The 12713-nt window shown below is 39.8% G+C and overlaps 1 protein-coding gene across 2 annotated transcripts in view; it reads left to right on the forward strand.

Annotated features, from left to right (window-relative positions):
- STK38 (serine/threonine kinase 38) overlaps positions 1–11629 on the forward strand; it is a 31184-nt gene extending 19555 nt beyond the window's left edge. For both annotated transcript variants that reach the window (XM_048497381.1, XM_048497380.1), the window contains exons 8-14: positions 725–827; positions 2319–2380; positions 5614–5731; positions 5961–6084; positions 7263–7358; positions 7603–7697; positions 8171–11629. In XM_048497381.1, the coding sequence (XP_048353338.1) occupies positions 725–827; positions 2319–2380; positions 5614–5731; positions 5961–6084; positions 7263–7358; positions 7603–7697; positions 8171–8301 (729 nt within the window). In that variant the 3' untranslated portion in view covers positions 8302–11629. The remainder of the gene's footprint in view (positions 1–724; positions 828–2318; positions 2381–5613; positions 5732–5960; positions 6085–7262; positions 7359–7602; positions 7698–8170) is intronic.
- Positions 11630–12713: the final 1084 nt, after the last annotated feature.

Here is a 12713-nt window from a genome sequence, read left to right on the forward strand (position 1 = left end):
CCAGAGGTCAGAGGTAGCTTTGGGGTGAGGAGAGGGCAGGAAAGATCCTTCATGCCTTGCACCTGCAAATCATGGGATCAAGACCTTTATGTAAGGTCAAGCATGCTCTATCAATTCAAACTGACTGTGATTTAATAGTTTGCAAATTTCATGAAAAAATATTGCTTTGTGTTTAGTGTGCTAATGTGGTCTTGAGTTAAACAGTAAATTGTTTTGATAGAATCATAAATGTACTATAAAGGTTCTGCATTGCATTCTGCAAGATATTTTATTTGCCCATTGCTAATTTATTGCCACTTTAAAAACAAATGAATGTGGATTTCAAGTTTTGCCTGTGTGAACTGGTTGGTCATAACCATCTTGAGAATGAATCATGGAAATATAGCTGCAAAGGAGTACTGGTTTGAGTGGCTTCCTCAGTTTTATAGGATTATGCTTTTTTATTTGAAGAGATCGGGTAATTTCAACTGATGATTGCTGAGGATATTCAGCATCTCCTGTTATTATCCTTGAAATGCACAGCTGTTTACTCATGCTGTTTTAGGAAGTATGCTGGAAAATGAAAGGCTTTCCCTCTCTGTCATTTGGCTTGCGAGAATAGCACAATTCAGTTAATCTATAATTGTGATATATAATCTATATGGTTAAACACTTCCAGTGTCTGAAGAGTATATGCACCATGGTCTTCTCCCCTGTTCGTTTTGTTTCTCTTCTTCATCTGTAGGGGCATGTGAAGCTGTCAGACTTCGGTCTCTGCACTGGACTGAAGAAAGCTCACAGAACTGAATTCTATAGAAATTTGAGCCACAGTCTTCCCAGCGACTTCAGTAAGTCAGGCCAGAACATACTTCTGGGAGCTTTCTGTCTCGGCATAAACTAAGAAAAATACCACTTCTCAAAATTGGCCCAAATGCAGATGAGTCTCTCAAGAGAAGATTTGTGTTTTATCTAGCCTTATTCATTATTGAGCTTCACTGGATAAGTGAACTATCAGAGATTTATAATGCAGGCAAGAATGCTGAGTGGGAGTAGGGTACAAACTTCCAAGGGCCAGGCCATTGTGTGGGGTGGGTGGGGGAAAATATGGAACGAAGCAAGTCATATGAAAATCTCTGTGGTGGCTTCTGAGCATGGGCATATGTCTTCCTATTTCCCAATGTGAAATTGAATGTATGTTGTCATAATAAGAACATAAGAACTAGCCTGCTGGATCAGACCAGAGTCCATCTAGTCCAGCACTCTGCTACTCGCAGTGGCCCACCAGGTGCCTTTGGGAGCTCACATGCAGGATGTGAAAGCAATGGCCTGCTGCTGCTGCTGCTCCTGAGCACCTGGTCTGCTAAGGCATTTGCAATCTGAGATCAAGGAGGATCAAGATTGGTAGTCATAGAGTTGTTACATTTGCTGACAGGGACTTCAACCTCCCTGTTGAAATTTAGACATGGACACTCTACTTTTTGAGATCTTGTCCCTTCCGATCAGGATTTAGGCTTAGTGTTTGGGAAGCCAATTGGGGACAGTGGTTGGCTTTTATTTAATTGCAAAAATGTAACAATTCTTCAGGATGTTTACTTTTTTGCCGCCTTTTTTACTGTTTGATATGTCTGAAACCCTCTTCATATAGACTGTAGAAGATATGAACTAGTATGAGAATAGAGCCAGTGTGATGTAATTGTTGGACCTTGAGCCAATGAGTATTTCAGCCTAACTTACTTCACATGGTTGTAAAGATAAAATGGAAGAGTGAAGAACACTATATGCAACTCTAAACTCTTTAGACCCAATGTGGTGAAATGGTTAAGAGAAACAGACTCTAATTTAGATAACTGGGTTTGATTCTCCACACCTCCACATGAAGTCTGCTGGGTGACCTAGGACAATCATGGTTCTCTCAGAACACTCTCAGCCCCCCGCCCCCCTTTAGAAGGTGTCTGTTGTGAGGAAAGGAAAGGAATGAGATTGTAAACAGTTTTTAGACTTCTTAAGGTAGAGAAAAGTGTATAAAAACCTACAGTTCTTCCTAAATAAAGGGTAGGATTAAAAACGTAATGCAAAATTATTTTAAATTTCCAATATGGCCACTGTTAGAAACCCTAGCATTGGAATCCAACATGGCTAATTTAAGCTATATTTGTGTGTTGCAACACAAACAAACCTTCCTTCACTTCTGAGGTTTTTCCTAAGTTCAAGGAGTAGGGAAATATATTCAAAAATGTTAACTATTGGCCATATTTTTACCTCTTCAGAATACCAGCAAAATCTCAAATATCGCAAATTAAAATAGTTAACATAATATCTGTCTGTGAATTTCTCTCCAGCTTTTCAGAATATGAACTCCAAAAGAAAAGCAGAGACTTGGAAAAGAAACAGACGGCAGTTGGTAAGTACCACTCTGTCTTGAAATTACTGCTCATGCGCCACAATACAGCAGAGTCCAAGAGATGTTTGTAAAGCCATGCTTTGCCTAAACAGGCAGTTAGGCTCTAAAAATGTACAAATGGTGCTTTGTACATTATGGACTATTGCAATCATTATGTGGACCTATTTCATTTTGATTTCAGCCTAGTTTTGGCATGGAGACTGCCTTGACCACTTGAGTGATAATCTTCACCTGTTTCTCCTGGACCTCTCGGGGACTTTCATTATTGTGCTGTGCTGTTCTTATGGAACAGCTGACTCAGATAGGTAGCATGCCATGTTGCTGTGGAGGTTCTGGTCCTTTTTGACTGATTCTGCTACACTTTAAGGGCCCAGGGAATCAAGCTTATGACACATAAACTCCCTTTGTTCTCTTAATGGCTTGCTGTTAGGTCTGAATCAAGCCAACGTATAATAAGAAAAGAGACTATGTGTTGCATTTGTTTTGGACCAATTAGTAGATCATAAGTAACATATTACTTAATTTCTATAGTTTAGAGAGTATTTATTTTCATCCTTAACCATTTTTTGTGGTTATAGCTTGCTGTTGCTTATAACCAGATTAGCATTTTACATGGTTATTTGAGGTAGTTGTTTGTTTTTAGTAAGTGATCATTGTACATAGTTTAGAACTGGCTACTTTTTCACTTTGCATGTAACTGAGATTGACTTCTAGACACTGATGTACTACTATAGAACAGTGCCCAGGGCTTGCCCCAGGTGCTGCCCCCTGCTGCTGAACTCCCCTCGCTCGTTGCCACTGCCAGATTCCCTTCACTTGCTGCCACCTCACTGCCACTCCCACAAACATCCCCCCCCCCAAACCTGTTCCTCTTTTGAGCGGTGCTGGCCAGCAACACACTGGCGGTGGGGTTAAGGTCAGGGAGGGTGCCTTTTATGCAGGGTGGTGGTGGGGGAAGTTCAGTGGTGGAGGGGAGTTTGGCCGAGGGCTGGGCACAGACGGGGTGAGGGAGCCCAAATGGTCCCTGGGTCGTCTGCACCGTCTGACTCAACCTAGTTCTGCCAGTGCTTCAAGAGGTAGTCACTTTCAAACCATAGGGATTTTTTTGTTTGAAAGGTTACATTTTGGCAGGGGGAAATAAAAATATGTGTAATATTCTTTTACACAATTTTAAAATGTAACTAAATCCCATCCTTAGCAGAGCTACACCCATGTAAGGCTGTTGATGTCTATGGATTAGAAAGGTGTTTAGGATTGCATTATAAATACCGTGAAATGACTTGAGCTGAGCTTAGAACCTATAATTGTACTGCTTGGGATGTTTATGAAGTTTAAATGGGTAAATGTACTTGCTTTATCGATATAGTAATTGCATACATGTCTAGGGCTGCATAGCTGCAAGGTGCTGAAGAATAGATTAGGTTTTGCCCTTACCCAAAATGATGTGTGTTGTGAGGGGATGTTGAAAGTAGAGATCTGCAGCCCTTATAATACATGAGAGGCTTTATTAGTTGGACTGAAAACATCATTAGACTGTTGACCAGTAAAAAGCACACTTATCACATTTGTTTTGTGAGTTTGTTCAAAAATATACATTTGTTTAATGTAATTAAGCAGTAGCAGTCAACTTAATATGTTTGTTATACTTTCTTCTAATGCCAGGCATAGTCTGTAGGATTCACTAAAATCTATCTATAGAAATAATAAAAGCTCAATGTATCACTGTCCTCCTTCACATTAAGAATACAGTCCTGTTTATTTATTTCTTGGATTTTATATACTGCCCCATCCCCTAAGGCAGTGATGGCGAACCTTTTCGAGACCGAGTGCCCAAATTGCAACCCCAAACCCCCTTATTTATTGCAAAGTGCCAACATGGCAATTTAACCTGAATACTGAGGTTTTAGTTTAGAAAAAACGGTTGGCTCCAAGGCGTGCGTTACTCAGGAGTAAGCTTGGTGAAGCAACCGTGCAACGCTTCAAATGGGTGAATCATGATCCTAGGAGGGTTTACTCAGAAGCAAGCCCCATTGCCAGCAACTGAGCTTACTCCCAGGTAAAGGATCATGCCCAGGCCAGCCTAGATGTGTGTGTGCGGAGGGGGGTGATTTTCCACCCCCCTTCCACATGAAGAACTCTGTGTGTGAGTGCCCTTAGAGAGGGCTCTGAGTGCCACCTCTGGCACCCGTGCCTTAGGTTCGCCACCACTGCCCTAAGGGATTTGTTGATCTCTGTGTGACTTGTTTCTGACTAAACAGGCATTAGAACTATAAACAAATAGCTATCCTGAAGCTATGTTTATTTTATTTATATCCTGCTTATCCCAATAAATATAATGCTGAAAATACCATCATAATTAAGATTTTTTTCTCTAATCTGCATCCAAAACATGCATAGCTTCTTCTGAATCTTAGCGTTCATTTTGAGCTTTGTGAACTTCAGAAACTTATTGCCTGGCCTTTTAGCATGTCCCCTTAATATGTATTTTTGAACCAGTTTTTTGTGTGATACAAAATATGAAAGGATCTTGAGGGAAGAGAAACACTGGATGTCAGAGCCTGTTTCAGAGTGGCAGTGTCTTGTATTGCAGGAGTAGTTTGTTTGGGAGATTTTCAGGTTGTGCTGTGGTACTAAATACCTGAAGTGCTTGAAAGTACTTTTCAAGATCAAGTCCTAAAGAATATTGCTAGTTCTAGCAGTGCCACAGCATTAATAAGCTACCTTAGAGTATAAGAGTTACAGCAACATGCACTTTGGTTGCAGTATTTTAAAGCACTATTTTTAGAAGTACTTTGTAATTTGGAAAGCATTCTAAGAGGAGTTTTCTTACCTTTACTGTTTTAGGCTTGATGTGTGAGACATGAGGTTAAAGTACTGAGTGTTGCTAGGGTTTTCCTGAGGGTTGGAAGGGTTTTCCATCTCAACTGATCTTAGAAGATGTCTCCATACTTAATTTGTCACTGCCTTGATGAAGTGGGTTTTGTACAAAGAACCCAAGGTAATTCAGTGAATAGTTTCACATAAGGCAAAGAGGGGCATTGTGTTAACTTGATAACTGGATCATAATTTGTAATAATGCCATCTTCCTTATGTACAAACATACAGTGATTTGTCTATGAGCTTGTTAATGGATAATGATCAGTGAATCCGTTTGTGGCGGACAGTTATTCTTGGGAGTGCTGTGTGTGTTGTGTATCTCTGAAAAAGTGTAACAGATGTTGGTTGTTTTTCAGGCCTTCTCTACTGTGGGAACTCCAGATTATATTGCTCCAGAGGTCTTCATGCAGACTGGCTACAATAAACTGTGTGACTGGTGGTCACTTGGGGTCATTATGTACGAAATGCTAATTGGTATGGGACTTAGTATTCCCAGATATTTATAGTAACTTGGTTTATGGAATTTCCATGATCTCTCTCACACACTTGTCCCTCCTTTCATTTCTATACTGTATCACACTCAACTCTGGTTGCTTCCATTTTGTTTTATTTGCCGTGGTTTTTGACCTAATGCATAGTTTAAGGAGTGGGTGGCTAGGTGCATAGTTTTTGTTACTCACTGTTTCAATTATTCCTTTCTTAGGTTATCCTCCTTTTTGCTCAGAGACTCCTCAAGAAACGTATAAGAAAGTAATGAATTGGAAAGAGACTCTGATATTCCCTCCAGAAGTTCCAATCTCTGAAAGAGCTAAAGATCTTATTCTAAGGTGAGTGTGTTAAGGGCTGTCAAGTCACTTCTGACTTATGACAAACCTAAAATGTACCAGCTCAGTAATGACTTCTGTTAAAAAAAATTTAGGGACATTGCATAGCCTACACTTGTGTCATTCCAACCACAAATTTTGCAGTATTCAGTCAGTATTATTTTGATGATAGACTGCCATTTTTGTGAATGTAAATATTTTGCCTTTACATATTTAAAATACTCTGTCAAAGCTGATTATTGCTCAAGAGTGGAAGCGCTCATAATCTAAAAGTATTATAAATGGTTCTTTAGAGATTAAGTATCCAGTGACTTATTTCAGTTTATGATATAATTATGCCCCAGAATTTCTGTCTTGGACAAAACTACAGACTATATACAAGTCCCTGACTTCCCGCATTATTTCGAACAGAAGTCTAAATTTTGGATACATTTTCTCACAAATGTTACTCTGGAAAAGAACTTTTAGTTCTCAAAATTCATTGAGTTTCAGACTGCCCTGATAACTTTTTTGGGTGAGTGCATCTTGCTTTCAACTTACCCAGGTAATTAGTGGGGAATGCCCTCTTTACTTTTCAGAGGATATTAGGAGAACGGTCCTCTCCCTGATCTGAACTACTATGAAGATCAACACAGAGCAAGATAAATTTGTGCTGGTCTCAGTCATTCCAGAAGTCTAGTTCTACTGAAAAATTACCGCCCTCTTTTCTCTGTGACTGGCAAAAAACTTGAGGAGGAGGGTGTCTAGGAAGTATAAAGTATGGTACTACATGATTTTCAGGGAAGATCTGTGCAAATCTAACTCTCGTGATGCTCCTGATTTCCTGGGAATCCTAATAATTCAAAAGATATTGTCCCATCCCTATGCAAAGTTTTAGTAGTTTAAACAATAAAGTCCAGCTATAACACAAAAACACTGACTTCCAGTTTTTTAATGAATGAAAGCCTGCCTTAAAACAAATTCCATTGAAAGGAATGGTACTTAACAACATAGAATCTTGTCCTATAATAGGGTTAGCAAGTGCTATGCAGATAAATGCCTCACGGCTGCAGTGAGGAGTGGAATGGGGGAAGACTAGAGAAATTTATTTGTACATTCAGTAGTCTGCATTTAATTTTTGGTCATTCAGTAGCCTATATTTAACTTATTTTCAAACACTCATGCTGCATTTCCCCCCACAGATTTTGCTGTGAATGGGAACACCGAATTGGTGCTCCAGGTGTTGAAGAAATCAAAACAAACCCTTTTTTTGAAGGAGTTGACTGGGAGCATATCAGGTACAACATGGTCAGATTTCTTATATCCATGCCTTTCTAGGAAACTAAACCTTGTTTAGAGTTCTCATTCAGTAATAACTTAGTAATAGGATGGGGGACCTGTACAGTGAGTGTCCATAAGATGAAACTTCCATCCTTTATATTAACTTGTTTGAGTTTCACACGCATTAATCCAATCCCAAATCTAAGTGATCAGTGATTCTCATTCTGATCACAAAATCTAATTCTGACTCATTCTTATCAGGGAGAGACCGGCTGCAATATCCATAGAAATTAAAAGTATTGATGATACTTCAAACTTCGATGAATTTCCAGAATCTGATATTCTTAAACCAGCCGGTAAATATTTCTGTTTCTGTTTTTACTTCTTTTACTATAATGTAGATTTCTAATCCCAACCAGACCTCTTTCTTATTCTAATATCAGACTTCTGAGTCAGGTTCTTATCAATAAGGTCTCACTGAAAAGTTAGGGGTTTCTGCATTTTTGTTGAGCTTTCCCTCAAATGTAGAAAATGACTTTGTAAGTATGTGTTGGGGGGGGGGGGCTGTCAGAATAACAAGTATAATTATTGCCATCAAAATGTTATTTGCAGTTTAAAGAAAAGTAACAAAGGGAGAAAAAATTGGCTTGCTAAAGCCCTTATACTTTATCCTGGAAGGCGAGGGAAATTTCCTGATATATATTTTTTCCCCTTCTCTTTGCATTTCTTAACCAGGCATCAGTTTGTTGTAGTGTGTTCTTAAGAAAACACTTGTGTCCCGCAGTACAGTTTAATACTAAAATAACTTCTATATGTTTGCTTTCTTCAGTGGCCACAAGTAACCATCCAGAGACAGACTACAAGAATAAAGACTGGGTCTTTATCAATTACACGTACAAGCGTTTTGAGGGGTTGACAGCTCGAGGGGCGATACCATCCTACATGAAAGCAGGGAAGTAGTGACTTGCAACAGAACTATTTCTGAGTCTTGGTTCTTGCCTGGCAGCACAATTTCTTTTCTCGCCTTCCAAGCTTTACCCACAGACTGTGAATTCATAGAGTGCAGGATAACATCCTCGTGCACCGTTTACATATAGATGGATTTATCATGGGAATATTTATACAAATGGCATTTGTGGCCTGCATTTGGAGGACTTGGTGTGGATGTAGATTCTTCTTCTGGCTTTAGTTAAATTTTGAAGACTGTTTCATCAACCAAGAGGAAAGAGGAAACATTACAATGCATAGTGTAATTTGAGTTTTTTGTTTTGCGTGTTCTATTTTACTAGTGCTGTACTAAGCATTGTTCTAAGGGCTAAAATGTAAAGAAACAGAGCAATAACGCTTATAAGAGAAAATTCTCGGTAAGTTATCCCATAGGAGGGCAAAACCAGTATTGCCTTAAAGTCACTAGAGTACTGTATACTTTGGTCAAAAGCTTTCTGAATAGCAATTTTTATTCCAACTCAACAATAGCCTCAAAACCTACTGCACTTTACCCTTGGTACTAAAATACTGACCCTCCAGTTGTAAACTTTTTAATAAATTTCCATCTTGTAGATCATGTTGGTTTTTGTGAGCAGTACCAAGAAACAAGCATGGTAACTAATTAGATTTATTGTTCGTAGCTAACCTGGTAAAAAGCAAATTACTGTAAATAACATTAGCACATGGTAACTAATTTGGCAAGGAGCCATGTTGCTGCACATCTGCAGGATGTGCGTAAAGATGCCTTTTCTTCATGCCAGTCATTGCCAGATGAGAATGGTAATGTGTAAGGATTCAGCATTACATTGTTCTGGAGAACTTAATTCTTTGCAGCTGGAATACCAAGAGCCCTAAAGTGCCTTCAGAATGCTTCCTATGAAGAATGCTAGTTAAAACACTTAGGTTAGAGGGATTTCCATAATCTGACTTGTTTGTTTAACATTCATGTGTAGTTCCACACGTCAAACTCTGCTTGTGCTGTTGGATGGCATTAACACTCTTTAAACTGTTAGTTATTGAACTCTCTCACACACACCCATCTCCATATAATGCACTAGACTGCTATTATTTAGTGTCTCCATGTCATTCACCATTGCCACCTGCTGCCCTGGGCATGCAGTTCTTCGAAATACACAGGAGGGTGTGTTCCAATTATTAGTGACAAGCCCCTAAGAGACAGAAAAAGGGAATGGAGTTGGATTTTCATGTACACCGGGATCTACATTGGACAGCTTGGTGAAATATGAACATTTGATTTAGCCTCCTGCAGTTTCATCAATTGAATACAAGTATAAACAGTTTTGCCTGCCAGGCACCAATATAGTTGGCTTTTTAGAAAAGCTGATGGTTCCTGCCACAGTGTTACACAGATGAATCAGTTATTTTCCTCAGATATAAGTGAGGCTGATCGGGCGCACTGTGTCATCAGATGGGAAAGAGAACTACGATGTCCCATTATTTTCCTATGTGGAAGCAATTGTATGTACTTTTATAGAATGCATCCCTTATGTGCACTGTAAAAGTCTGCAGGATCTTTTTTGGTACTCTTCACAGGCCTGAGTGGTTCTACCATGCAATTGCTTTATAGATATGGAACTACCCAGAGCTTCAGTTTAAAAAAAAATGACCTTAGTGAATGATGCTAATGAAATATTTTGCATTTTAGACTGCAGAGAGACTGCAGCCAAGTAACTCTTTCCTGTCCCTGTGTTGTAATCGGTGTGTTCCAGTGACGTGCTCTACAGAAGGTGGGGCTAGAATTCTGCTTGCTGGATAGATAAATGTGGTATAGTTACGTTTCTGGTGCTTGCTGAATTTTGAAAATATGTAGCATACATAACTGGTGCATATAAAGCCTTTTCTTTAACAGCTGTAGAAGCCTTGGGGGAACCCAATTGCCTAGAGAGCCAATAGTTTTCACAAAAGGGGGAAAAACAAGGTTGTGTGTTTGCCTGTTCATATAACCATTTCATGAAGCATTTCTGTGCTACAGAGTGATAGCTAAGTGTGAGCATTGTATGTACACTAGGTGTAATTTTTTTTAGTCTTTTGCCATTTTTTATGAAACTATTACTTTGTGAGAATGAATGTTTATTGTTGCAAGTAAGAACATAATTCTCAGAGTCCTCCCAACTCCGTGGCTGCCAGGATTGGAATTGGTCACCTATTGTACCTTTCAGCGATACCACTGTACTGTTGAAAGAAGAAGGATGTTTCCACAAGGGTTGATGGAATTGAGACTTATTCATCTGGAACATCTGTCTGTGGCACATCATTGTTTTAAGAAGGACAAAAAAAGGCCATTTTACTGATATGGAAGCATTAAGTTCTGGATTCTTTTACGTAAACGGAACCAACACTAAAACGGGTATTCACTGAGCAGACCATCCCAATGCAGATGTCGTGTTGACTGTCCTGCCTGGTAGTAGGAGTGGGGCGTGGTGTCATGAGCTTCCTTTCAATCCCTCCTCCCATCACTGGAGAGTATTACATTTTCCAGACTTAAACACAGTGAAACATTATGACAGGAGTGATGTGAACCCCCCCAGACCTGTATCCTTGAATAGATATCAGGAGGGCAATTCATATTTTTATAGCCTTCTAAAAGTAACTTGGGCAAGTGGGACACCCCCTAACCCCCCAGATCATGTAATTGGAGTACTGGTGTCATCCCCCACTCCCTGCTGTGGCTGACTCGTTTTGTCACTGCCAAATTAATAAACGGTATGCAGCCTGGTTTAGTCCCCATGGTTGGCTCCCAGTCTTGTAATTCTCCTGCCACCATTCCTGGTTGTGTCTGCACCAACTGTAATACATTCTGAAAGATCATTCTTTCTAGGCTGGCACATTTAATTCTTTGGAAAGTGATTTTACACTTGTTGCTATTTATATCAGCTTGCTTATTTTCCTGTTTTCTGGTGTACGGAGGTGAATATTTAGTCATGGCGAGGTCTCTCCGTCATACCCTGATAGCTGCAAAATTACACATAGGCATGTGTGAGTGCAGGAGAAAATCCAGCTTCCTGGTGAAGGTGAATATAAGCAATGCTGCCAGTTGTGTGTGGTTCCTAGCACAGTGTTGCACTTAGGTACTGTTTAACCAATGTGCCTGGGTTCTGCCATATTTTGGCATAATGAGAATTGGTTTTGTATCTACAGATTGCTGTTACTAATTGCTAAAAAATTGGTATACTTTGTATGTGGTTCTGGTATTTTGTGTAAGGGCCAAGTTTTCATGGAACAATCTTTGCATTCTGAGTTGTTTAAAAAAATTCCTTTTCAATAAATGTAGTTTTGCTAATGTTTGAGGATTATTTTTGTTAATTGAAAGGCACGTTGTTGGTTTCTTGCCAACTGGATGAAGTAAAATTTAAGAGTACGTTAAAATAGATATGTTGTCTTGATTAAAGGAAAGCCGAATAAATAATGCACGAGTTTACCTCTGCCAGTTGTGGAATTCGGGGGTTTACACACTACTCGGTTTTGCATAGCAAGCAATATTGGGCAAAGAATAAAGTAGGTGATAATGGAGGTGATAATGGAGAGACTGAGAAGCATGGCTATGTATTTCTCATTTGAAAGGGCAATTGAAACCCTTTGTATTAAGCATGAGAACAAGGGAGCAATATTGTGTTACTCTCCACAGCCATGCCATTTGTAAACATGTTTTACCCAAAAATATGCAATATTCCAAGACTCTACATTTTATAGAATTAGTGTACAGGTTGGTAGGATGCTGGTGACAATCTGGCTTGCAGTGTGTACATAGGTTGTCCCCAAAAGGCATATTTCTGCCTCACAATTCAAGGAAATATGAATCTAATGCTGATCTCTGGATGTCTCCTCACCTATGAGGAAGTTATATAAAGAAAAGCACAATTGCTGACGCTTCCGGTGGAGAGCGAACGGGGAAATACACGTCTATTCCAGGCGCTGCAAGTCCTTGCTATTCTCTATCTTTTGCTGGCATAAACCCACGGAATATACCTTCTTCCGAAGGGGGGTTTAACCAGCGACAAAAGACCGTAGAAGGGGAGACGTGACTACCCTCCTGAACGACCTGTGAAGGGGGTGAGAACCGACTTCCATCGCGGCCATCATTGGGAGGTAGCAAGGGAGAAGAAACCCTCCCCTCCGCTGCGCCTTTCACTCTACTGACCTTGGAGACTTAAGAAAACGTCTACAAGAGAGACTAAGAGGTCAGTGACGGAAGGCATCTTCCATATCAACGGGAAGAAACCTACACTTATTTAAGTTTGATATTTACCAAAAGAGAGACTTCACAAGAAGATCAGAAGACAGGGCGAAGAGCTTGGAGCGCAGGCAGAAAGGGACCACCGACGGCAAGGTCCGCTTTTCGCGCCCTGCTTGGGAAAAAGAAAAAA

The sequence above is a fragment of the Sphaerodactylus townsendi genome, linkage group LG05 (assembly GCF_021028975.2).
Source record: "Sphaerodactylus townsendi isolate TG3544 linkage group LG05, MPM_Stown_v2.3, whole genome shotgun sequence".
NCBI lineage: Eukaryota > Metazoa > Chordata > Lepidosauria > Squamata > Sphaerodactylidae > Sphaerodactylus > Sphaerodactylus townsendi.